At 37.6% G+C, this 23,440-nt stretch overlaps 1 protein-coding gene across 1 annotated transcript; it reads right to left on the minus strand.

Moving 5' to 3' along the window:
• Positions 1–240: 240 nt before the first annotated feature.
• Positions 241–23,367, minus strand: NOP14 (NOP14 nucleolar protein). Its single transcript, XM_068188546.1, has 18 exons — positions 22,920–23,367; positions 20,593–20,727; positions 19,653–19,794; positions 18,951–19,096; positions 18,355–18,492; positions 17,058–17,180; positions 15,830–15,961; positions 14,409–14,712; positions 13,034–13,164; positions 12,749–12,834; positions 11,003–11,138; positions 9,051–9,152; positions 8,111–8,264; positions 3,409–3,568; positions 2,932–3,079; positions 1,889–2,007; positions 889–1,044; positions 241–538 (listed from the first exon to the last, which is right to left on the minus strand). The coding sequence occupies exons 1-18, from the start codon at positions 23,115–23,117 to the stop codon at positions 439–441; spliced, it is 2,610 nt and encodes an 869-aa protein (XP_068044647.1). The 5' UTR covers positions 23,118–23,367; the 3' UTR covers positions 241–438.
• Between the last annotated feature and the right edge of the window lie 73 nt (positions 23,368–23,440).

The following is a 23,440-nucleotide window of genomic DNA, read 5'->3' on the forward strand; positions in this document are numbered from 1 at the left end:
GTCTTCAGCAAAACGATTCAGTGTGGCTGTGAGTCCTGTGTCCAAGTCGTTGATGAAGCTGTTGAAGAGAACTGGCCCTGAAATGGACCCTCCTCACTAGTGGGAAGTGGGAACTTTTCTGTTACAGAAAAGTAACAGAAGGTTTCTGATGTAGAATTTTGTGTGTGTGTGATCAGGTTTTAGACTTAGAATTCTGATTATTCATCCAAATGTTCTCATTAAAATAAAACAGAAGAATGCTACGTACAAAAGTGTTGTTTTTATTTTCCTTATGAAAAGTTGTGGACTTTCCTAATATGCAGGTTCATTTTTTCAAACAGATCCAATGATGTTTTCTCCTCAAAAGGAATGCATCCAAAAATGCAATTAAAATCTGTTGAAAAGCCATGATTGGGGTGTTTTATATGGCAGTAAGCTTCCTGCTGTAGATAGTCCAAATTAATTCTTCCATTTTTTCCTTTTCATTGCTTTCCATTCACCTTCCTGTGTAGCAAGGCTACCAAGAAGCTCTTTCACTTTTCTTTTTCTGGCTGCATCTCTGTAAAACAAACAATCAACATATAAAATATTTCAGAAAGATTATATTAGAGAAAATAAGTATACTTAGAGAATAATTATTAATTCATAAAAAGCCCTACAATTCTTAAATTTCATCAACACACCATTTAAATAAAAACATTTTGCATCCTCTTAAACTAGAGAAATGAAACCACAAAGTTGAAAACATTTTAAGTGATCTCTATTGAAAATGTTTGCTTTTCATCAAATTGTCCCATTTTATCTAAATTTAGTATGGTTGATCATTTATGTCAGTCTTGGCACACAGTGAAGAAATGAACACACAGTAGAACAACCCCCAAAGGGGTGCTGAAACAAAGGCTATGTTACCTCTCCATGATTTCTGACAGTTGCATTCTAGCCAGGTATTGGTTATCTTTCCGAATCTCACGAATGGCTCCTTTAAGTTCCCGTTTATGTCTCTGGATCAACTGCTTCCTTTCTTGCTCCTTCTTGCTGCCTGCCTGCTTTCTTCCAAACTCCAAGCTGAAATAGGAATGAATGTGTAAGCACAGAACACCTTAAACCCACTACTTTTTCAGATTTATAAGGAGAGGTTTTATATGAAAACTAACTCAGAATTTTAATTCCTGCATATTATACGAGTAAGTTGCAAAATAAGAAGCTGCCCAAAGAACATACTAGAAAAACACTCACCAGACCTTCTAACTGCACTTCATCGTCATGCCAATGACCACACTTCGATTCCGCATATGCTGCCTGCACTTTGAACAGACTAAAAAAAATCTAGACTAGAAGAATGGAAGACATCTGGAGAAAGATGGAACCTCCCTATACATCTTAAATTTCTGCAGACCTTCTCAGCAGATGCATTTTACAGAAGTTTGATCAATTACTTGGGGATAAGTGTGTATGGCAGAGCAAAGCTGTCCTCTTCAATTATTAGAATAAATAAAAGTAAATTAGTATTTTTCACCATCCATCTTTTACAATCATATATTTCACATACGTATGAACCACTCACTCTTGCTCTTCTGACTTGAGTGCTTGACAGAGCATTTAGTAAAGCACCTGACCAGATAACAATCATCTAATCATCCTGAAATTTGTTAATTTACAATAATTCATTATATGGGCAAGAGTTGACTTTCAGAGCTATTTTTTCTACAAGATAATATTTACTCTTAAAATTCCTTCCCTTTTTTTTCCCCTCCCTACCACACAAGTAGATGGCCTCTTGTGAATTACACACAAAATCTAGCAGAAAAACAGTTCTGCTTTGTGCTCTGCTTTCCAAATCCATTCTAGCTTGCCAAAAATCTTAAGGTTTAAATGCACCTTTCCTTTGCATCCAGTGTTCTTTACTTACACTTTCACAATTTTAGGAGTATACTGTTTCAATGGCACTGGCTTCTTTTTCTCACATATCAGTGGGGTATAGTGTTTTACTTTGTTCTCCAGCTCTTTCAGAGCACTGTGATACCATTCCTGAAAATGCAGAACAAATTACAATTGCAAAAGCATATCAAAGCCACAATAAATCAAAAGCTACTGTAAACTGAATCAACAGTAATGCTCTCCCCATGTATTTTTTTCCTGGGTTAAGTCACAACTACTCATTTAGACACTGCTAACACTGACACATTGTAATCCCAAGCTGGCTAATTCTTAAAAGCTTTTGAAAGTCTATTAAAATAGTATAATTAAAAATAAGAAAGGTCTTCCTGCTGGTAAGTTTCACCTAACAGAAGAAACAGCAAGACTAAAGGCAGTTTAAATCAGACTCTTCCTTTCATGGTAATTTGAAGAATGACTGGTTTTTTGGGTTTTTTTTTTTTTTGATGGCAAAAAACATAGGTCATCTGACTTCACCTAAGTAATAAAACTTTGTTCTCCAAGGACGTTTTATGATGCTTCTTTGAAAAGGAGATGATTTTGCTACATTCAGAAGAGACAGATTAAAAATCTGAATCTCATTTCTAGAAAACAAGGAACTGTCCTAAGTAAGGTACTGACCAGGCATACTTATGTTCATTTTACCTATACAGTTATAAGTTTTACCTGCCCAGTTTAGTACATGTGTTTATTTTACCAACGTCTTACAGATGCACTACAAAAGCACGAGAGCAACCAGATGTCCATATTACTGCTATAAAATACGTCACTCATGGAATGCTACATTATTACAAGCCAAGTGCTGTTCTCTTCATTTAGATAGGCAAGACAGCATATACAATGGATAAATGCATTTTCTAAATATTCTCTGTTATTTTGTTATTTCCAAAGGAATATCAAAATGCCTGAAGACTGAAAAAAATTAATGCTTATACTATTTTTTGGATACAGATGAAGATCACAGAATTTATTAATAAAGCAAACCCATCGATTATTTAAATCCTGAGGAATACATACCTGCATTTTTTCAGGATATTCATTTACTGGCATATGTTGTGTAAGGAGTATTCTGACAGGATGCATTATTTCATGGAATGATGGTAAAGATTCATAGAGAGATGCACATCTTTTAATAAGGTCAAAACACAGGGCTAGACATGATAACCTGTTAATACACAAAAAATTAACAATTTCACATGCAAAAACTGCAGTGGATTGTCAAATAAAATCAACTTAATTAAATTTGGACTGTTAGCAGAATCCATTAAGATTGCTTAGCAGAACCAGTTACAACTAGAAATAGTTGCTAATTCAGACTAAAAATTTCTGTCTAAGCAAATACCAAAATAATTCCATCAGCAACAAATCTTTATGTCAGTGCACTGAACACAGCAGAACTATCTATTACTCTTGTTTTTTCTTCTAAAGAGCGCTGTCACTGACATGACACAACAGATGATCTGGTATTTTTTCTGCTCTACACTTCTTACATACCTGGTATGATTTATCTCTGTTCTGCTGGTTTCCTTTGATCTAGTCACCATACTCAATGGCACATTTTGCTTCTCCCAACTTTTCAGATCCTCCTTATCACACACCAATAGCAATTCTAGATTTTTCCCCACTGGTGTAAATGGATGCACTACAGTATAGCCTAAAAAACCAAGAACAACAGTCATTAAACAAGATTACTTCTATGCATTGTTTTCTGAAGAAAAACAGCCAACTCATTTTACAGTTTTAATTGTACTATCTTTAAAACACTTCTATCTATATTAAATTTTTCTAAAACAGTGGAAAACACTGGAGCATGGGGACATAGGTCAGTGCTCTAGTCACACTGCCCAAGTCACAGAACCCAAAGGCAGAACTTGGATTCTTAGGAGAACCAAGTACTGTCCACTGTAGAAGGTCTGGCTTGAGACTAAGGAACCTGAATCTGCTCAGGTCCCTGGGACCTTAGGCATCTGAGGGTCCTGAGGGAGCTGGCAAGATAAAGCTCATAAACCACTTTCATATTTGAAAAGTTGTGGTTCCCAGTAACTAGAAAAAGGGAAAAACAATCCTCATTTCTAAAAATGGGAAGAGAAGGAAGCTACAAGTTGATCAGCCTCACCTCCATGCCTAGCAAGATTGTGGAGCAGTTCCTCCTGGAAACCATGACAAAACATATGCAAAACACAGAGGTGCTCAGTGATAGGCAACGTGGCTTCATTAAGGGCAAATTGTGCCTGACAGGTTTGGTGGCCTTCTAGGACAGGATTACATGGGTAAGGAAAAAGCAGCTGATACCATATACCTGGATTTGTACAAAGCATTTGAGACTGTCCTGAACAACATCCTGTCTCTCAACTGGAGAGCCATGAATCTGACAGGTGTATGACTCAGTAGATCAGCAATTATCTGGGTGGTAACAGCCACAACTGTGGCCAATGGCTCCATGTCCGGATGGAGATCAGTTATGAGTAGGGCCCGTCAGAGGGTCTGTCCTAGCACCAGTGTTACTGAACATCTTGGCTGGGGACACAGACAGCGGGATTGAGTGCACCCTCAGCAAGCCTGCAGGTGACACCAGGGTGAGTGGTGTGCTTGATACTTTACAGGAAAGGAATGCCATCCAGAGGGACCCTGACAGGCTTCAGAGGTGGGACCATGTGAACATCATGAAGTTCAGTAAGACAAACTGTGAGGTCCTGCCTGTGAGTTGGAGCAATCCTAAACATGGATACAGATTGGGCAATATGAGTGGATTAAGAGCAGCTTTGCAGAGAACTTGGGGTATTGGTGGATGAAAACCTGAATTCTAAGCTGACAATGTGCCCCTGCAGCCCAGAAAGCCAGTGCATCCTGGGCTGCAACAAAAGCTCAGCAGGTTGAGGGAGGGGATTCTTCTCCTCTACTCCACTGTCATGAGATCCCACTTGAAGGAATGTGTTCAGCTCTGAGGTCCCTAGAGAAGGACACTGGCTCAAGAGCATCCAGAGGAGGGTCATGAACTGACCAGAGCACTTGCCATTTGAGGGAGCTGGGGTTGATCAGCCTAGAGAGGATAAGGCCTGAGGAGACCTTACAGCAACCTTCCAGTATTTAAATGAGGCCTACAGGAAAGATGGAGAGGAACTCTTTATCGGGAACTGTAACGATAAGATATGGGGTAACAGTTTTAAACTGACAGAGGGTAGATTTTGCACTGGATAAAAAGAAGAAACTCTTTACTATGAGAGTGGTGAGACACTGGACTACAGGCTACCCAGAGAAGCTGTGGGTGCCCCAGCTCTGGAAGTGTTCAAGACCAGGTTGGCTTTGAGCAATCTGTTCTAGTGAAGGTATCCCAGCCCATGGCAGGGGGGTTAGAATTAGATGCTCTTTGAGGTACCTTCCAACTCAAACCATTCAGCAATTTTTTGATTCATTCTGTGGATGGGGAAAGTTAAGACATGTAGGTACATGTTTGCCCTGTGGGAAACAGGATTCACAGTTAAACTGCAGGTTTCGTCCAGGATGGAGCACTGGATATGCTTAAGAGGATAGGGCAGGTACAGGACTTTCCACGGGGTCACAAGCAGAAGGCTTTGACCAGAAGGTGGTCATGAGGCACAGTGAACTGGAGCAGGGAGAGCCCACAGCTGCAGCCACAGAGCCTCTCCTGTGAGCCCACAGCAGAGGCCCTCAGACACACTGTAAAGTCCTCTCCTACTCCATCTGAGGGGTTTTAGAACAGAAGAAGCATGGAACACAGAATATATACTGGAGCAGGGCATATGGAAAACACTAAAGAATCCCTATGCACAGATCACAAGCTGATCTGTGAAAATACTTATACAGCGACATAAAAGAAGCATCTGAGGAATTTCTTGGCTAAGGAACAAAATTTGAATTCTCTGTGCTGGACCTTGGGGGTCTTTTCCCCCCCTCTTTGTTTTCCTTATGTCCTGCAAGCTTGCAGTGGAATTGACTTCAAAACTTTTTCAAACTTTAAGTTCAGATTATTTACATGCTGTACAACCTGTACATGGCTCTTCACAGACAGGCCAGAATATTTAAATAAAGGTTTTTAAGATTTGAAACCCAAAGTTGTAAGAGATCATGACACACACGCTTATGCAAGATCAGGAACTAAGATATGTGAGTTTTATTATCTGCTTTACTTGTGAGAGGATAGCAGATCTCATTAACAATTCAATTAGCTAAAGCTATCAACCATGACAATGCCTTCCCACTCCCTCCACCTACAGCTTTTCTTTTTTAAGGTCATAATTTTTACTCTACATCAGATTGTATTTCAGTCTCTTATGAAGCTGTATTCCAATATCTTTCTCATGTGAGAAATTGATGGATCAAGATAATAAAATTAAAACATTAAAAGTTTATTTGCTGACTCCACTTAATGTTAAAATTGAACCCCAAGATTTTTTTTGGTTTGACGGTGCATCAACATTCCAGAGAGCTGCATGTCTGCTTATTTTAAAGTATTCTCTGTTGATAGCTTAACCATCACAACTACCAGAAAAACTTCCACCATGAATATTTAAAAACACAACTGGATACCCTGGGAACTTTAAAACATCAACATTGACTGGAAAGTTCTCAAAGAGAACACTGGGCCTGTTAAGTATCTTTTACTGAGCTTTTCCTCACTGCTAACAGAAACCAGCACCATGCAAATTTAACTAGTGCAAAATCATTAACAGAAATACAAAGAAATATTTTAAACAAGATAACAATTGATCAGTGATTGCCACTAAAAATTTTTCAAGTTTCTTATCTAATTTTGCAGAATCCTGTATTTTAACTTTACCAAAACCCTCTGTAGATCAAATACTCCTAATATACACAAAGGAGTGAATACTTTTAGTACTACGTAACCCACCCACTCTTCCCACCTCCTTCTAAGGGTTCAGCTGTTGGTGTTCTGAGAATCCAGGGCTTAGCTCTGATGCAGCCCAGCTGTGTAACCTTGGCTCACACTTCAGAGGAAACTGCTAAGCTGTGAGAAGCAGCTGGGGAAAGATCTGTAGAGTACAGCCATGCTAGATAATAAAGGTGAAACTGCAGTGATAGGTTTGTTGAGAAAGGGATCAGTAGTAGTTCAAAAATTCAAATTGGGAAAAAAAAAAAAAAAAAAAGGAAGTATGGAAAGGCAAAAAAGTTCTGAAGAGAAAGGAAGGGAGCTGCCTACTGAAGTATTGGAATACTGACAGAAGCTAAACCTTCCTCACCAGACTGATGACTATTTAGAGAACACTCTTAAGGATCTTATCAAGAGTGATAAGTATACTAATACAAAGAGTGTAGTTCATTAAATCCCAGATATCTTGTGAGTTTATCAAATAATTCAAATTTTCACTTGGTAATATCCTGCCCCCAGAGTCTCCTCCTGCATGCTGTGCCCAGACAGAGATTGTAACACATAAATTAGTTACTATGTTCTGACAAAACTCCTCAAAAGTAAATTATTGTCACTGAACTGGTCAACAAAAAGAGCCCCAGAACAACTTTAAAGACAGAGACTAATAAAAGAAAAAAAAAAAAAACAAAAACAAAAACAAACCCAACAAAACAAAAAAAACCTAAAGAGAGATTGTCAAAATAAAAAAAAAATTGCTAACATAGGGATCACACTAATCCCTGTTGTCTGTGCAAATTGTTAAATTTACACACTTATGTTACTAATCCTGCTTGTGGGGATAGCTGCTTTCTATTACACTACTACAAATCCATGTCAAATAAGGGAAGCTTATTTGATATATGCTCTCATTTAGGTGATATGGCTATTAGCTGAAGATTAAGGGTGTCTGCAGCATGAGCTGCTGCCTCGCTGTGAGCTTACAGGGTACTCATCAGGAATCCATTAGGAACTCGGAATTTCAGAACACAGTCCAATCACACAGTCTGTTTAGAACAACAACACTGCAAAAACACTGCACCGTGGCCAACATGAGTTCATTTCCTTTAATAACTTCAGTCCTTTCCTTCCTGCCAACAACACGAGAGGATCTAGTATGAACTAGATGCCCAAGAATCAAGGTTATGTTTGGCTGAACTTGTATATGATTTTGGCCTTTTGTTAAAAAACAATTAAATCAGTGTGAAATATTTGTATTAAAAAAAATTAAAATTTAAAAAATTTAAAATATGAACCCCAATACTAAAATGGACTCTAAACAAAATACTCATTTACTCTAAACAAACTCACCCTGGGCCTGGTTTTTGGGTAGAGAGATGTGAAGTACTCCAAGAAGGAAATTGATGAGTTCTGGTACAAATCTTCTGGAGAGAGATACATATTCCAGGAACAAACAGCATATAAATAACCCTTTAATAACATCTTGCAATGTTAGAATACGACACTAAAAGAAATAAAAAGAACAGAATATTCCTAATTAAAAGTTTATACATCACAAATACAGAATCTCCCAAAAGATGAATTATTAACTACATGTTAAGCATTTGAAGTCTAAAATTACAGCCTTTGATCTTTGATGAGAAGCACACTGGCTTTCCCTGGTCCTCAACTGAAGAATATCTGCAGAACTGAGTAACAGTTTTATCAGAACTCAAGTAGCCACTAGAAGGTGCTAAACCACAAACAATAAATCCTTCAGAATTGAATTAGTGAAATAGAAGGCTCTGAGCAACTTGGCAGCAATTGAGCAATTAGCTCAAGACTTTTGAAGCATATAAACAGGATATTAGGATAGAAAAATAGGGACATACTTTAACTCAATGCACTGCATTAGGAACATTTTCAAGGAAAAAAATACTGCCAATTTTTAAGTAAATAACCTCTCTTAAGTATGAAGAAATGCAATATATGGAAAAGAAACCACTAATGAATGACTTCAAATTGTATTCAGTCTGTTCTATTAGTCCCATGTAATTTACCATGGAAGGAATTATTTTGTGACAGCTTGAAAAATTGAAGCGATATGGCTTTGTGAGATGGACTATAGCCTGCAAGGGTGTTTTCCTCTTCACCCTTTCTTCCAATTACTATCTGTGGCTATACCAAACACAAAGCTGCCTTTGCAAATACTTTTCCACTATATACATTAATGATAACACACATATCTGGAGTCTGAGGAAGAAATAATATATGTCAAGTTATATTCTGAGGTACAACATCACAGACATACCTTAGTAAGTAGCTGACTCATGTACATAAAAGCAGGTGTTACAACAGGGTGCCAGAAGTCAGAAGTTGGAAACAGCAGAGATACAATTTTCAAATAAATAAGCTGATTGCACATAAAACAGAATAAGACAAAATATAGTTAAGACATTATTCCCAGGATCTTGACTTTATACATATGTAACTTTCGGATGAGTAACTGCAACCACACAGTAGTCAAAAATACTACAATATACAGAATTTTGAGAAATCTGGTATGATACATGATCTATTTATTAAGACAACTGTTGAAGTTAGATGAGAAAAAGGAATATCCATTATGAGAGATCCATTATAGGTCTGATTGAGGCAGCTGAAAGAACAACTAAGAAGGAACTCTGCCTTCCAACCCCATTCACTCCATGAGAACCTCTGATCCCCTTCAGCTCACCACAGTCACAAACTCTCACACCACTAACATAGGAGCACGTGGCCACACAGGACCTGTGACACCTTTCAACCAGTCCTCAACACAGACAATGAAGTGACAAGAATCCTCAGGCACTGGCACACCAACAAACAGTTGCAGCCAGAAGAACTAAGCAGTGATTAGGTACACTTTTATTGAAGGGGACTTGAGTGACCTGTCAAGATAATATGGAAATAAAACATCAACTGCAAGGTAGTTATGAAAATTATTTAAGCGGATATTTGCACAGTAAAGCAGATGGAAGTAATGTTTCATTGCTTCCTCTCTGTTCCTCCTTGACTGTGAACAAATACTGTCCTTAAGTGTTTTGGTTACTAAATATTCTGAATTGCAGGCTAAGGTAACAGCAGGCATATGAAAAGCCTACTAAGACAGCTAATCTATGGAATATTCATTCAAACAAGTGCTTTGAGATACAAAGTAATATAATGCCACCTTAAAAGATAATGATGGCCTGCAACCTGGCAAAGTCCAGTGAAGGGAATGAAAGCCAGAAGTGTCACTAGTGTTATGAGCATGAGAGTGACAAATTAAAAATAAAGTTAAAAGCTCTCGACAATACATTTCCTGCAAAACCCAAATATCCTGAATAAAGACTCTTGAAAACAACTCAATATATCTTCCAAGCTGTAAGAACCAAGGCTTCAGTCTATTTTCCTTCAATAGTCTAATTATTCCATTAAGCTGCAGCAATTCGTCAAGCTGACAGAAACAAGTAGCTCCCTCTGAATTAGATTTATGGTTTGTCTTTGAAACTTTACTACAATTTTAAAAAACCTCATTTTCCTATGCTCCCTTCCTCTCCAACAGCCATTTACTTAGACATTGTAAAAGGGATCTGTTCACATTTAGCATGGCACGTGAAAATGGGATATTACCAATACAACAAGGAAAGAAATTCTTTCCAAGTCACTAATTCTGCCATTATCATATATAAAGTACTAAGAAATGTTGTATTTTTATAGCCATAATAGTATTTTCCCAGTTTGTTTTTTGTTTGGGTTTTGTTTTGGTTGGGTGTTTTGTTTTTTGTTTTTTTTTAACCCAAGAGATATTGCAGAGATATCACACTACAATGGAGCACATTTTTTAAACATTTGTACTTATCACAATTAAAGAAGTCCCAATGTAACTGATAACATAAATTGGTAGTTTTAGGAAGAAGTTAAGTTTCATCAGAAAAACAAACAATGTTCTGCTACGAAGACTGGAGAGACAATTTTAACATCTTTTCCCCTTATTAATTCCACAGTCACACTTCTATTCTGAAGAATGTGTGTGTGTGTATTGTTTGTTTGTTTCTTAGGGGTGGTTTTTTTTGTTGTTGTGGGGGTTTTTGTTACAAGTTATCTCCACAAAGGCAATTTAAAATATCGAAAAGCCTAGAAAGTCATAGACGCTAATAATTCACTACATGATGTAATTTTGCACTTATTACCATTCTGTGCTAATGCAAAGAGATTATCCCAGCAATATGGATTTGTTACCGTGTCTAAACCTGGAAATGTTGCACGGCCTTTGACTTCAATTACTTCTTCCAGATCATGTGCAGCGTCTCCAAGGATAAACTTGATACTGTCACTGGCTGACTCAGGAAACATCTGGCAAAGATTGTACAATGGCCTATTAACAAGAAACTTAAGTCATAATCAAGTTACACCACTGATGTTAATAAAAAAATTCATTTTTAAGCACCCATAGGAAGATTTCTTGTGTTTCATCTATATTGTAACAATAACAAATTGCCTGCAACAAATGTTTCTTTTTTAAAATATAAATTATTACTGTAATACTTTAGTTTACAGAGACATGTATTTTTCATTAGGCCTTGTGAGAATCCCCGAGTTGCAGGTTTCTAAATCTTAGATGAAAAATAATTTTAAACTTTAAAATACACTCCTAAATAATTTGCTATGGTTATGACATACCCTTCTGAATCTCCTAACTGTAGATATTACTTCAGTGAAGTATGCTGGCTTACACTAGACAGCCCACTATTCTAAACACTCTTAAGCAATATTAAACAACATGTAAGGCAGCAATGTGGTTAGCAAAATTATTACTGCAAACAAGAAAAAAAAAAAAAACCCCAAATACAAAGTTAGATCAGCTCCTGGCCTATGCTTAGTGCCTACAGGCATATGCAGTCTGAAGCCTGAATCTGTTTGGTCTCCCAGCATTTTCAGTGAAATTTGTCTGCAGAGATATTAATATATCCCAGTTCTAAAAGACAATCAGAATATATTTACTCTTTGGTACAAACCATGTGTGACAGTATCAATGGGTCAGAGCTCTTCCTGATGAATGCAACAGAGCAATGAATGCTAATACTGCATGGAACAGATTTTTTAAAACTTACTGACTTTAGCATGAAATAAACATATGCTGAAAACTACATAAAAATAACTTCTTGAAAGAAATCTGCCTATCCTGGAAAGTCAAGATAGGAAGCACAGACCAATTTTGTTCGGAAGGGACCTTTGGAGATGCTCTGATGCAGCTCCCTGGTCAAAGCATGGCTAACTTCAAAGCTGGATCAGGTTGCTCATAGCTTTGTTAAGTTTTCTCCATCTTCACAGCTTCTCTGGGAAACTAATTTTAACGTTCAGTACCTTTTCTGAGAAAATTATTTTCTTTAAATCTAATTGCAATTTCCCTTGTTGCAGCCCTTGCCCACTGACTCTTGTCCTTTGCTGTATACCTCTGAGACAAACTTGGCTCTCTCCTCACAGCCTAACTGCCTGTCAGGTATTTGAGACAACAATGCCAAACTGACAACTTCCTGCAAAGTGTTTAGTTGGAACTTCCATATGAGCTTATTGCAGCACTTTAATTCCATTTCCATCTAGCTCTCCGAGTGAATTCGCAGAACTAAAGCCCATGGAAAAAACAGAGATTGCAACAGAAACTGCACAGTGTCAGTGCAAAGCTTAAAATCCTGTAACAGCTGTCTAAATAACCATCTGGACAGGAGTTTCATGCATATATGGTATTACTTATCCACTACCCACAAAAAGCATCTTGCAGATCAAAAAATACATTGAGGTTTTGGAAATCTCTTGGTACAATTAACAGATCAAGTAACACATGAAACAAAGTTAAAACAAAAGGCTGAGAGTTGCCAGCTGCCAACAAGTTCAATAGGATATTTGAAACAAGCTAAATGCTTTACTCTATGTACCTTTTCTCTTTAAACTCTGAAGGAGCAAAAGTCCATAGGATTTAATACTTACAGGACCAATTTGTCAATTGTTCTGAGCTCTGGTAAATCCATAGTTGCTAACTCTCCAATATATTCCAAAAGAAAGCCAAACAATTTCTGCAAGAAATAAGTTAAAATTATTTTCTTCATTGTACATATTCTTAAACAGTGATACAGACTTAGAAAATGAAGATTATAATGTTAATTCTACTGTTACTCACAACACAGAAGCATGTATATTTTATACTGCTCCCTAAATACTTACTAAAACTTACTCTGGAATTAAAAGTTATTTTAAACATAAAACAAAACATACTTCCAACTTTGCTTTGTTTCCCACTGCAAGGCTTGGATGATTGCATTTCTGAATCCTCTCCAGTATAATAAGCTGTTGTTCTATTGTTCTTCCAGCCAATAAAGACTTAAATGTCTCATAGGACTCAGGAACTAGAAAATAAAAACAAAAATTGACCACATAAAAATCTCAAACTTTATATCTTTAATTCAAGCAAATACACAATAAATTTCCAAACTGAAAATGCTATTGTTCAGAAAAAAAGAAACCATAGATGTTTTAAATAATTACCTTTTAAATACTCATAATCTATTACCATATATGCAGCATTATTTCTATGAGCACAAGTCAGAAAATAATGTTTTTAATGCTTAAAACTCAAGTCATCCTCTATTTACCATGTATGCTGAGCAGCACAGCTATGTTGACACAAAGCAGAATTAAACCTAAACACACATTCAACCAAAAATTTACCACAATACAGTTACTTTTATGTTTAATTCACACCTAATTAGTTTTTGTGTGAAGAACATTAGGTAACAATATGGCCACAAATAGAAAATTATTAAAAAAAAAAAACCCAAAAACCCCACAACCCTGGCATATATTTAGCTTTTTACAGAAGTCAACATGCTAGAAGACATCCTAACTAGTTGTGGTTATTTGAGTTATTTTAATATAACTGCTTTCTGGTTAAAGCAAATCCTGAATGCAATTCAAAAGGCTTTGTGCAGTAAGTCATCTTCTTTGGATGGAAAAACACAAGCACTTAAGGAAGTTGTTTGAAAGGTTGTTTAATCTTGCAACAGATACTTTTGTTGGAGAAATCTACACTAGGACAATAGTTAGATGAATTATGTACTTAATATGAATGAATGTTTTGTGTACTACTTGAAACATGCCTCCTCCTTCCTGCTAGGCATGGACCCAAGACCAGTCAAACTCTGAAACTCTGAGTGTCTCTACAATAACTCAACGTTACATCACAGGGATTAAACTTCATCTTCTGACAAAAATGTCAGTCCAAACACCAGAGAAACTGTATCTATAGATCACAGAATACTGCTCAGGCTTCTCTTAGGTATAACAGTAGCACTCTGAATTGGATAAGCTGGTTGCCTTAAGAAAGGGGCATAGGTATTTTTATTTTACTCCCGTGTTTTTATTTTCCAATTCTGATGCTGGTCAGAGGCACAGAAACTGCTCTGGGATGAAACAGATCTGGTTCCTACTTCTCCAAGCACGATTAGGTTTGCTCACTAAGAACAGCAGCTACTGGCTGCTCTTCAAATAGTAGAAAACAACTATGAAGCAAAACTTCACGAATGAATGTATGACCTACAGGGCAGGGGTTGTTACAATTGCCCTGACAACAAGGCATTAGTCCTTTGCTTACCAGCAAATGTATAGGGAAGCTCTGATTTGGCAGCTTCTCTCTTTGGCTCTAATTTCTCCACATTCTGTGATTCATTTTCATTTGCCTTGTGTTTCTTCTCTCCTGTATTCTCTGCAGCTTCTCCTTCACTCTCAAGATCAGATTCAAGATCAGAGTGACCATCTGCAGCACCATCCTCATCTTCACTTGCAGATTCTTCCTGACTTTCTTCTTCATTCTCATCATCTTCCTCTCCTTCCTCCTCCTCTTCTTCCTCTCCTTCCTCCTCTTTCTCCTCCTCATTTTCAATATTAATTTTTCCATCCTGTCCATAGAGAAAACAAGCCAGTTTAAAACACTGATAAAGTGGCTATACCTCAACACAATCACCATGCAAAGCTATCTTAAATATGCATCAAGAGAATTTGAGCCTTGCTACCTGACCAGGCAGTGAATACCAGCAGTGCCAGCCAATAAAAGATATTAGAGAACATACATATAGATATAAAAAAGTAGGGTATTTTCAAGGGGCTGTAAGGAAATTGGAAGAAGAGGTAGTATATGAGGAATAAAAGAAAACACAAAGAAGGAAAACTAGCAAAAAAGACTTCAACATCACTTACAGGAACATTCTTCATATAAAAATATACTCCTTCTATGTGTTAAAATAGCATATCAGATACATATTTGGTCCCATCCTGATTTTACTAATCATCAGTTTAAATTCACATTCCCAATTGGTATTGTCTCCTTCAAGGAGAACAGCAGTTCCCTTGTTAGTAGTGTATGAGAGGACAGAATCAGCACACATGTGCACCACAGTCAGGGGGACTGGTAACATCAGCTTTAAGGTTACATTGCTCTGCCACCTTAATAAAAGGTATGTCAGAAATCTACTCATCTTGAGATTGAAATTTGGTGGAAGCTGTATCAATATAGTGAAAATTAGAAAAAAAAAAACCAAACCAGAAATGCCAAAAAGCCTTCTCTTCAACCCAGCAGGCCAGTGCTAGAGAAGGCTACTCTAATAGCAAGAATACAGTCAAGAGACTCGACGCTTGTAAGACCACACAACACAGCATCCAGTTTTGGGCCTTCAAATATAATAAATGTATTGATAAACTCCAGCAAGATGAGCAGAAAGCCACCAAGACTACTGGGGGCTGGGGTACCTGCTCTGTGAGCAGAAGCAGACCTGGGCTTATTTAGCATGGATATTAAAAAAACTTCTTCACAGTAAGGGCAGTCAGTGCACATCTCTCTGAGCAGCCTCCATTCTTGGAGATTTTCCAAGAACAGACTGGATCTGAGTAAACTGGTGATTTCATAGCTGACCGTGCTCTGAGCAGGAGGTTGAACTAAATGTCTCCACAAGTTCACTTGCCAACTGTTTTTCCTAATCTTCTTTAAAGACCTCTGAAAACTCAAATTTTAAACCTTACCTTGTAAGACAATAAACGTCTGTCATCTTTATCCAGGATAAAGCCATCAGCTAGATCATCAGCAGACATGTGGCTGGGTCTCTTTTTATTTGCCTCTTCATCTATTCCACGCATTCGACGCAATCGATCTGCCTGTGTTTCACAAGAAATACCACACACAGATGTGAGGCATCTAGATCAACAGAACTACACCAAAACTGAAGATCTCTCAAATACTACAGCTAGGAAAACACAAGGAAAAAACACAAGGTGAAAAGAAAAAACCCAGCAACTTGAGAAATTACGGGCAAAAGCTGACATTACCTTTTTTTTTTTTGTAGGGAGTACAGTCTGATAAGAACACACAGTCAATTGGATTAGCTTATTTAAAAGGCTTCTGGGTTAACCAGAAGCTTTGTGTTCTCTTATTTTAAAACTTCTCTCTTTTACTTAAGGGACATCATTACTAGAAAATAAAAGCTTTTAAAGTGTTTCAGGGTTCTGCAGTGTTTATCTGCTTTGCGTGTGTGTAACAAGCTTCTAGTGACCAAAACCATATCCCAAGATTTTTGGGATACAGACTGAGCAAACTCTAAGACAGTAAGAGTAGAAAAGAAAAATGTATCTCTCTTCCGCTATTAGATACTGAGCTGCTCTGATGTAATCTGAAGGTACTGAATTCCCAGTCTTAAATGTGTTCTTAGCATACTAAAACAAAAAGAAAGAAAAAAGTGAAACATTTACCAAATTATTCCATCTTCCCATAAGACTCAGTGCTCCAGGTAACAGAAATAGCATACAACATTTCCCAAGACATTCATATCCCTCTGCAAAGCAAAACTATGCACATACTACCACTGAAAGGCTCTTGCAACAACCGAAGAAAACAATACATGACTTGCCTAGTGTATTAAATCAACTGCTGTGCAACACGATACTCCACTAACTTAGAAGCACCTCTCAACTCTGAATAATTTAAAACATTTAAAGGCAAATCAAAGTAACGTTACATTTTTATTGAAGGAAGATTGACTCATTTCATAAACCTCCACAGTCACATACTAGGCCTATGGGTTTTTTTTTGGCTGTTTTAATATCAGATTACAAACACAAACAGAAGATTTCCTGAATTCACCCTCTGACAAACTGCAGTTTAGTACAGCCACTTACAGTCTAAGGTCAAGGAATGAATTTAAGCAGTCACTCCCAAAAGACAGGCCCCAAACAATCGCAGCCATAAATGGTATACCTCGAGCTTCTGGAGTCGGGCCTGCTCCTCTTTGGCCAATTCTTCTTCTGTCTTCAGCCTTTCTGAAGGTTTTGCTTTCATCTCAAATCCAAGTTCTCGAACAATCATATCGTATTCATCAGGCTAAAGAAATATTTATGCAATTGTTTATTATCTTAAGTTTCATTATTCTGCTTTGCAGCCATCCCTCTGCCAGACTAACAGCTAAGAAATCAGACTCTTAAGATAATAGGAAAGGACTGCTTCCAAAGCAAGCTGCAAAAACACTCAACTCAGAATTAAGACAAGGAAGAATGGTAAGAATAGTCGAAGAGAAACTCTCCTGGAATTTCCCCCTTCCTTACTTAAGTTACTCACGACTGAAAAAAAAAGAGTACCTTAAAAAAATAACTGGATTACATATTACATTAAAAACCGTCAAAACACAGCCAGAATTAATAAATTAATAATTTACATTTCACTTTACACTGTCACATGAGATAAGCCTTTGCTAGTTCCACTACATAGAAGTCTAGCTTAAAGAAAAAAAAAAAAAAAAAGGGATGCTGAGATTCAATGAGCTTCAAACCCAAAAATCAATACACCCAAGTATGAACTTTTGGTCCAGTATATTTTCTGTTGTACTTTGAGATCAGTTTTAATGCAAGACTGAACTAGTTAACTGATGTCATAAAATCTGGATTCTACTGTGAAACAAGAAATGGAAATTCATGATGTTCTGCAAGAAAATACACACTTCTAGAAGAAAAATAAAAAAGCTCAATAGAATGCCTATTATTACATTTAAAAATTTATTTCTCTAAGTACAGAATGCAAATGATAGAAAAAGCATGAGACCATACGATATCTATTCAAAATGAAATTATTTTCATTCCCTTTTTGAAAGGGACAAAGCCCAATTTCAACAAGGAAATGTCTATTGTCAAGTACTAGTTGTTTTATCAAAGGAACACTCCAAAGGCACTCAAAATATGTCAGTGTTCCCAACAATTTTAATTCTTCAAGAAAATTTGTTTGTACTACAAATAAGCTGTAGTCAAAAGTGTTGTTCAGTCTGCAATCTCCCTCTCACTTAATAACTAAAGAAAATCAATAACTAATTAAAATCAGAGAAATCACACAAAACCCTATATTCCTCCAACTAATCAGACTGTTCTAGAACTGTAGCACTCCTTCAATGTGAATAGCAGCAAACATCTTGTTGTATGAAGAGATAACTTGGCCTTAGAGTTCAGCCACTACAAGTCAAAACTACAAGTTACTAGAACCAAGGAAATTAGTCTAGTCAAAACCTCACCTTGGGTTTTTCTACTTCTTTGTCCTTCCTCTCTGACTTTGGGGTTTTGCGGGCAATAAGGGTTTGGATTTCCTTCCAGTCTTTGTCAAGTTTTTCTGTCAGTTCTAAGGCACTTTCTCTCCGAGTTTGCCTCTCTTGCTAGAAAAATAAAACAAAACCAATGCAGCAGTTATGTTCAGATGGACATGACATAGCACTTACAACTTAAAACCAAAATGCTGTCTTTAACAAATGAATTATTTCAAATATTTAACATTTTGAAGCTGCAAACATTCTTTGTGGAAGAAGTATAGAGCTATGCTGAATGGTACAAGGGTTGCATTCAGAAAGCAGGTATGAACACAAGGGGAGATTTGGGAATACAAACAATGGCAGATACAAGTTATATCTAAAATGCCTACAAACTAAGACTTTATTCAAGAGCTTGGACTCCTCTCCAAGGAGTCCAGCTTCCTCCTTTGTTTTCTTATGCCACTATTATTCTATTCTACAAATACAGGAATGTATTTGTAGAATAGAATAATAGTGTAGTAGTGTAGCTGTAGAAAGACAGCTTCTTAATCATGCTCATTTATACTTCAGGGCTAAAAACTCACCTTTTCTTGTTTAGATTTGGCTATCATCTCTTCGATGAGTTCCTTCCTAGACTTAGGTTTTTCATCTTCTTCATCTTGCTGCTCACTTGATACTTTTTTACGAAGGAGGCCTCCACCCCCTCCAAAGTGAGCAGCAGTCAATTCAGCTAGGAAAAAAAGCAGGATGTGAATCTTCCAAATCCACACATGACTGCAAGAGGGCTGCTGCTGGGACAGTATCTCCTTATTCTTTGAGAATGGAAGCAATTTTAACTGTTGATCTAATCATGCATTAGTCCTACCCCTATGAGAATGGCCATACCAAAAGAGAGTATGTCAGACACATAATTTACACTGATAAATACTTGGTATGAGGTAGGATCATGTCTTTTCCCTGTATTTATCCAACAGGTAGGTCCAAAGATGCAAGAAAGCAACCAGAAAACTCACACTTTAGATTCTGGCCAAAGGACTCAAAATCGAGGTACCTGTTTATGCTGAAAAGCTCACAGAGTAAAGAAGCTTGCCAGTAGTATGTCCCACTTAACCCCTGCTAAAATCCAGAGAGCTGGTCTGTGAGTGACTAAGAAGTAATCAAGTCTGGTTTAAACATTCCAACTAAAAACATGATATTCTCTCTCACTGAGAGACAGTACTGAACAAATGATGTACACATTTACCAGTAATAAAATTACCAGTGAAACACCAGCTGACACTTCTTACCTGAAAGTGTTCCTCTTTCTTCTGTGTCACTGTCACTATCAACAATATCATTTAGTTTTTCAATTTCTGCCAAAGATTGGCCATAGTGAGTCAATTCCTCATCTTCATTAAGATTATAGATATTCTTCTTGCCATAATTTTGCTAAGAACAGTAAAACAAACCAATGAAATATCAGAAGATCTTTAGTTCCCAGACAGCAAAACAACAACACAGCCTTTAGTTTCAGTGCTAGTTGAGGAGATTCTCATTCCAGTGTTTTGCTGGAACTTAACACTGGAATAAGAGCACTGTCAGACCAATATTTTAATTCAAATACATTTTAAGTGAGAGAGTGTCATGTCTCTTACGCTAATGTACAAATGGACTAACCCAGGAAACCTAGGGCAGCTGAAGTTTTATCTGTGTATCAGTAACATCAATTTTTAACTACTGCATTTCAGGGCTAATGAAACAGAATTCAACCTATAAAAATTACACTGCTTAATTCTGTAGACTGAGTATGATGAGGCAGAAAGGATAGTACTACACATTCAACTCACAGTACAGAATGACAGCAAGTTACAGAGTTCTACTCAGCTACTGAATATACTTGATGGTGACCACCTTTTCCTAATTTAACTCCTAAAACAAAGCAGTTAAAGAAAACCAACTAATCAACGAATCTGCTTATAACTAGCTTTCTTGCATGTCAGTGCTCAAAGAAACCTCTGCTTCAAACAGTTGTCTGACAAAACCAGAACAATTTAATGAAAAAAATTCTATTTCCACAAAAAAAATTCCCTTTTTGTAGGTTCCAAACCTATAAAATCAAAAATAAAGCATTACCCTGAAAAACCCTCTATTAAGGGGGCGCTCCCAACCTAAAAATTCAAGTGTGCGTTGTGGTTTTGTCTTTGGCTGTCTTTTGTTTGATTTTTCCTTTTTTTTTTAATTGTTTACCTGTCTTTCCAGAGTGAATCGTCTAATCATCTTTTCCTCGGGAGTGATTTTGGTGTTATATTCACCAAAACGTTTATCTTTAAACACATTTGTCTTTTCTCTTTCTTTATATTCTTTCAGTAATGTTTGATTGCGCTAGAAGGAAAAAAAAAAAAAAAACGAGATACAATTAAAAGAACAGAGAGTAACTACTTTCAAAGCCAATGTAACAGACTCCAGAGTATTCTGTCAACATAATAATCTTTGTATTGTCATCATATCATAAATAATAATTTACCAGAATGCAACGAAAGAGAAGGAAAAATTAACATGAAGAAAAGATGGAAACCTCATACATTTCATTCAGATTAAGTTCTCTTATAAGCACCCAAGTGAAGATAAATTGTTACACCATATATCACCTTTATTTTATCACATACAAAACCTGTGCATTTATACTGCAGAATTCTGATACATCTCAAGCTTAGTAAACTAAGAATAACATATTAAAGAAAACAAAAAAAGCCAGCAAAAGTCAGCTGAACTTTTTTTGGTCATTTCATCCAAGACATAAAAGCCTCGAGTGGATCCACACATCTACCCCGTGCCTGTTGAGTATGGGGAAGTCAAGCATCAAGTCAGTAAAAAGAAGCTTACCACACACCTATACAAGGAACTTACTATGTGCTCTACTTTTGGAACAGGTAAGGAGACAGGTTTACTTTCCAATGCCAGTGATCTAATTCATGACAAATATCTGGTATATCTTATTATAAAATAAAACCCCAAATCCTAAAATGTGATGTCCAACATTCATGAAGTTTTCTAAAATCTTAACTAATAGTAACAAAAGTTGAAAGCTAATTTATAGTTTCATGCTGAAAAAAATATATATAGTTTCTAAAAAAAAAAAATGTTGACTGTGGTATTTCAGAAGAAATATCCATTTTTATTTAAAGCACATTAACTAATTCCTACAGAAAAATACTGTGCCATTCATATCACCAGAACCTCCCAAAGTGCTGCACTAAAGGAAAAGGCTGGGTTTCCTACTCTAGACCTCTTCAGCCTCACTAAGCATTCACAACTTTCATATGCTGCTGGAAATGATACTAAAACTCAGGTTTCATCTAATATTATGCCAGTTCTACCTTCTATTAACTTCTTACAGTGACCACTATACCTATTTATAATGTACAATATGTACATATTTATAATGTACAATATGTACATGATACATTAGTGTATAATGCTCATATACACTGTCTCTATAGCTGAGACACTGTATATGAACATTAATACCTCTTAATGCATGGGTATCAAAAAGCATTTCTGTGCTTTTTTTTGTACTCAATTATTTGATTACTTCTCCTATTGATAAAAAAAATACTTAATGCATCACCTTTCACAATACACATAACATGATAAAATATCTTTTTGTTTTCACTGCATTTGCCCTTCCAGCAAGTGCTTTAAATTCTGTTCAACAACAGCATGTATGTAACATGTCAGAGAATCTCAGGGAAATACTTTCCAATTGCCCTTTTTTCAGCTTTAGCTTAACCTACACAGGTTTAAACTTTGCTGGTTTGTGTGAAGTGACAGACCACTAAAAAGTCCTGTGTTTCACCCAAGAATAAGGCAGGCTGCTGGAATCTCAGATGGAATCCCAGTAGGACACACTCTCCCTTATGCATCACAGATTTTAGTCAGGTAGCTACTGATGGCATTAGAGAAAGAAAGAGACATTTTGAAAGTGGTACAAGGGTTGAAGATAAAAAATGTACTCTTAAATTGTATGGCTGACAGCAGGGAACAGATCACTACATCCCAAAGTACTTCTACAACACGACTGTTCAGCCTGTGTACGAAAAATCACCTGCATTTGTTTTCCAGATCGACAGTAGTATCTTTGTAGCTACACATTTCTCACTGTATCCCGACCTTAAGGCCCTTTCAATCCTTCACTATTATACCAACGTTACAACATTATCAAGAAGCTTAACATCCTGCGATGACCAGAACCGACCAACATAATGAACGCTGACTCTGGTCCAGGACTTACTCGCCGACAACACGTGCCGTTGTATTCTGGCCCTGGGTAACTCGAGAAGAGAACCATTCCCACCAAGCAGTAAGGAAGCGCTGTACTGCTGAACCGTGCGGGTCGCACTGGCCGGAGCCATTGCCCGAGCTCTGCATCACCCCCTGAGCACTCAGAGGTGACCGGCCGCTCCTCCTGGGCGCAACAGAGCCGGTCGCTTATTTCACCTGAGAGGGCTCCAGCCTTATCATCTCCCCACATCAACACATGCCATTCTTCCTCCCTGCTTTGGATGTCCTCTTACCTTCTTGATGGCCTTGGACCGTGAGACACCCGGCAGCCCCACATCATTTTTGGTCTTCCTCCCCAGAATGTCAAACTTCTGCCTGTTGACTTTCACCTCAAAGGGGTTGCTCTTGACCACGGCCATCGCCGACTTCACGGAGCCCTTTGCTGTGGAGGGCACTGACACCTTTTTCTTCCGCTTCGCCGCCTTCCCCATCTCTGCTCCGGCTGCCCGTGGGGACGCGGAGGGGAGGCAGCGGCTCGGCCCTCAGTGTGCGGGGCCAAGACTGGAGGTGGGAACGGGGCAAGCAAAATGGCGCCGAGGGGGCGCAAAACCCCCGAATTCCCCCTTGGCCTGACCCCTGCCCTCCGCCACAGCTCCGTGAGAGTCGGAGGGGCGTGGAGCGGAGGAGAGGAGGGAGAATAGAGAGGAGAGAGCAGCGCGGCCCCGCGCCCCTCACCCCGCCGTAGCCAGCACTACCACATGCGCCCCGGCAGCTTGCCACCTCTCGCGAGAGCCTTCCCCCAGTACCGCGATAT

The sequence above is a fragment of the Anomalospiza imberbis genome, chromosome 4 (genome assembly GCF_031753505.1).
Source record: "Anomalospiza imberbis isolate Cuckoo-Finch-1a 21T00152 chromosome 4, ASM3175350v1, whole genome shotgun sequence".
NCBI lineage: Eukaryota > Metazoa > Chordata > Aves > Passeriformes > Viduidae > Anomalospiza > Anomalospiza imberbis.

Excerpts from the sequence above, each read along its gene's own strand:
- NOP14 (XM_068188546.1), bottom strand. The coding sequence starts at position 23,117 with ATGGGGAAGGCGGCGAAGCGGAAGAAAAAGGTGTCAGTGCCCTCCACA. Across the intron at positions 18,493-18,950 it reads CCAAATCTAAACAAGAAAAG|CAAGAGAGGCAAACTCGGAG; the intron begins GTGAGTTTTTAG and ends TTATTTTTCTAG. Across the intron at positions 12,835-13,033 it reads GAAACAAAGCAAAGTTGGAA|AAATTGTTTGGCTTTCTTTT; the intron begins GTATGTTTTGTT and ends TATTTCTTGCAG.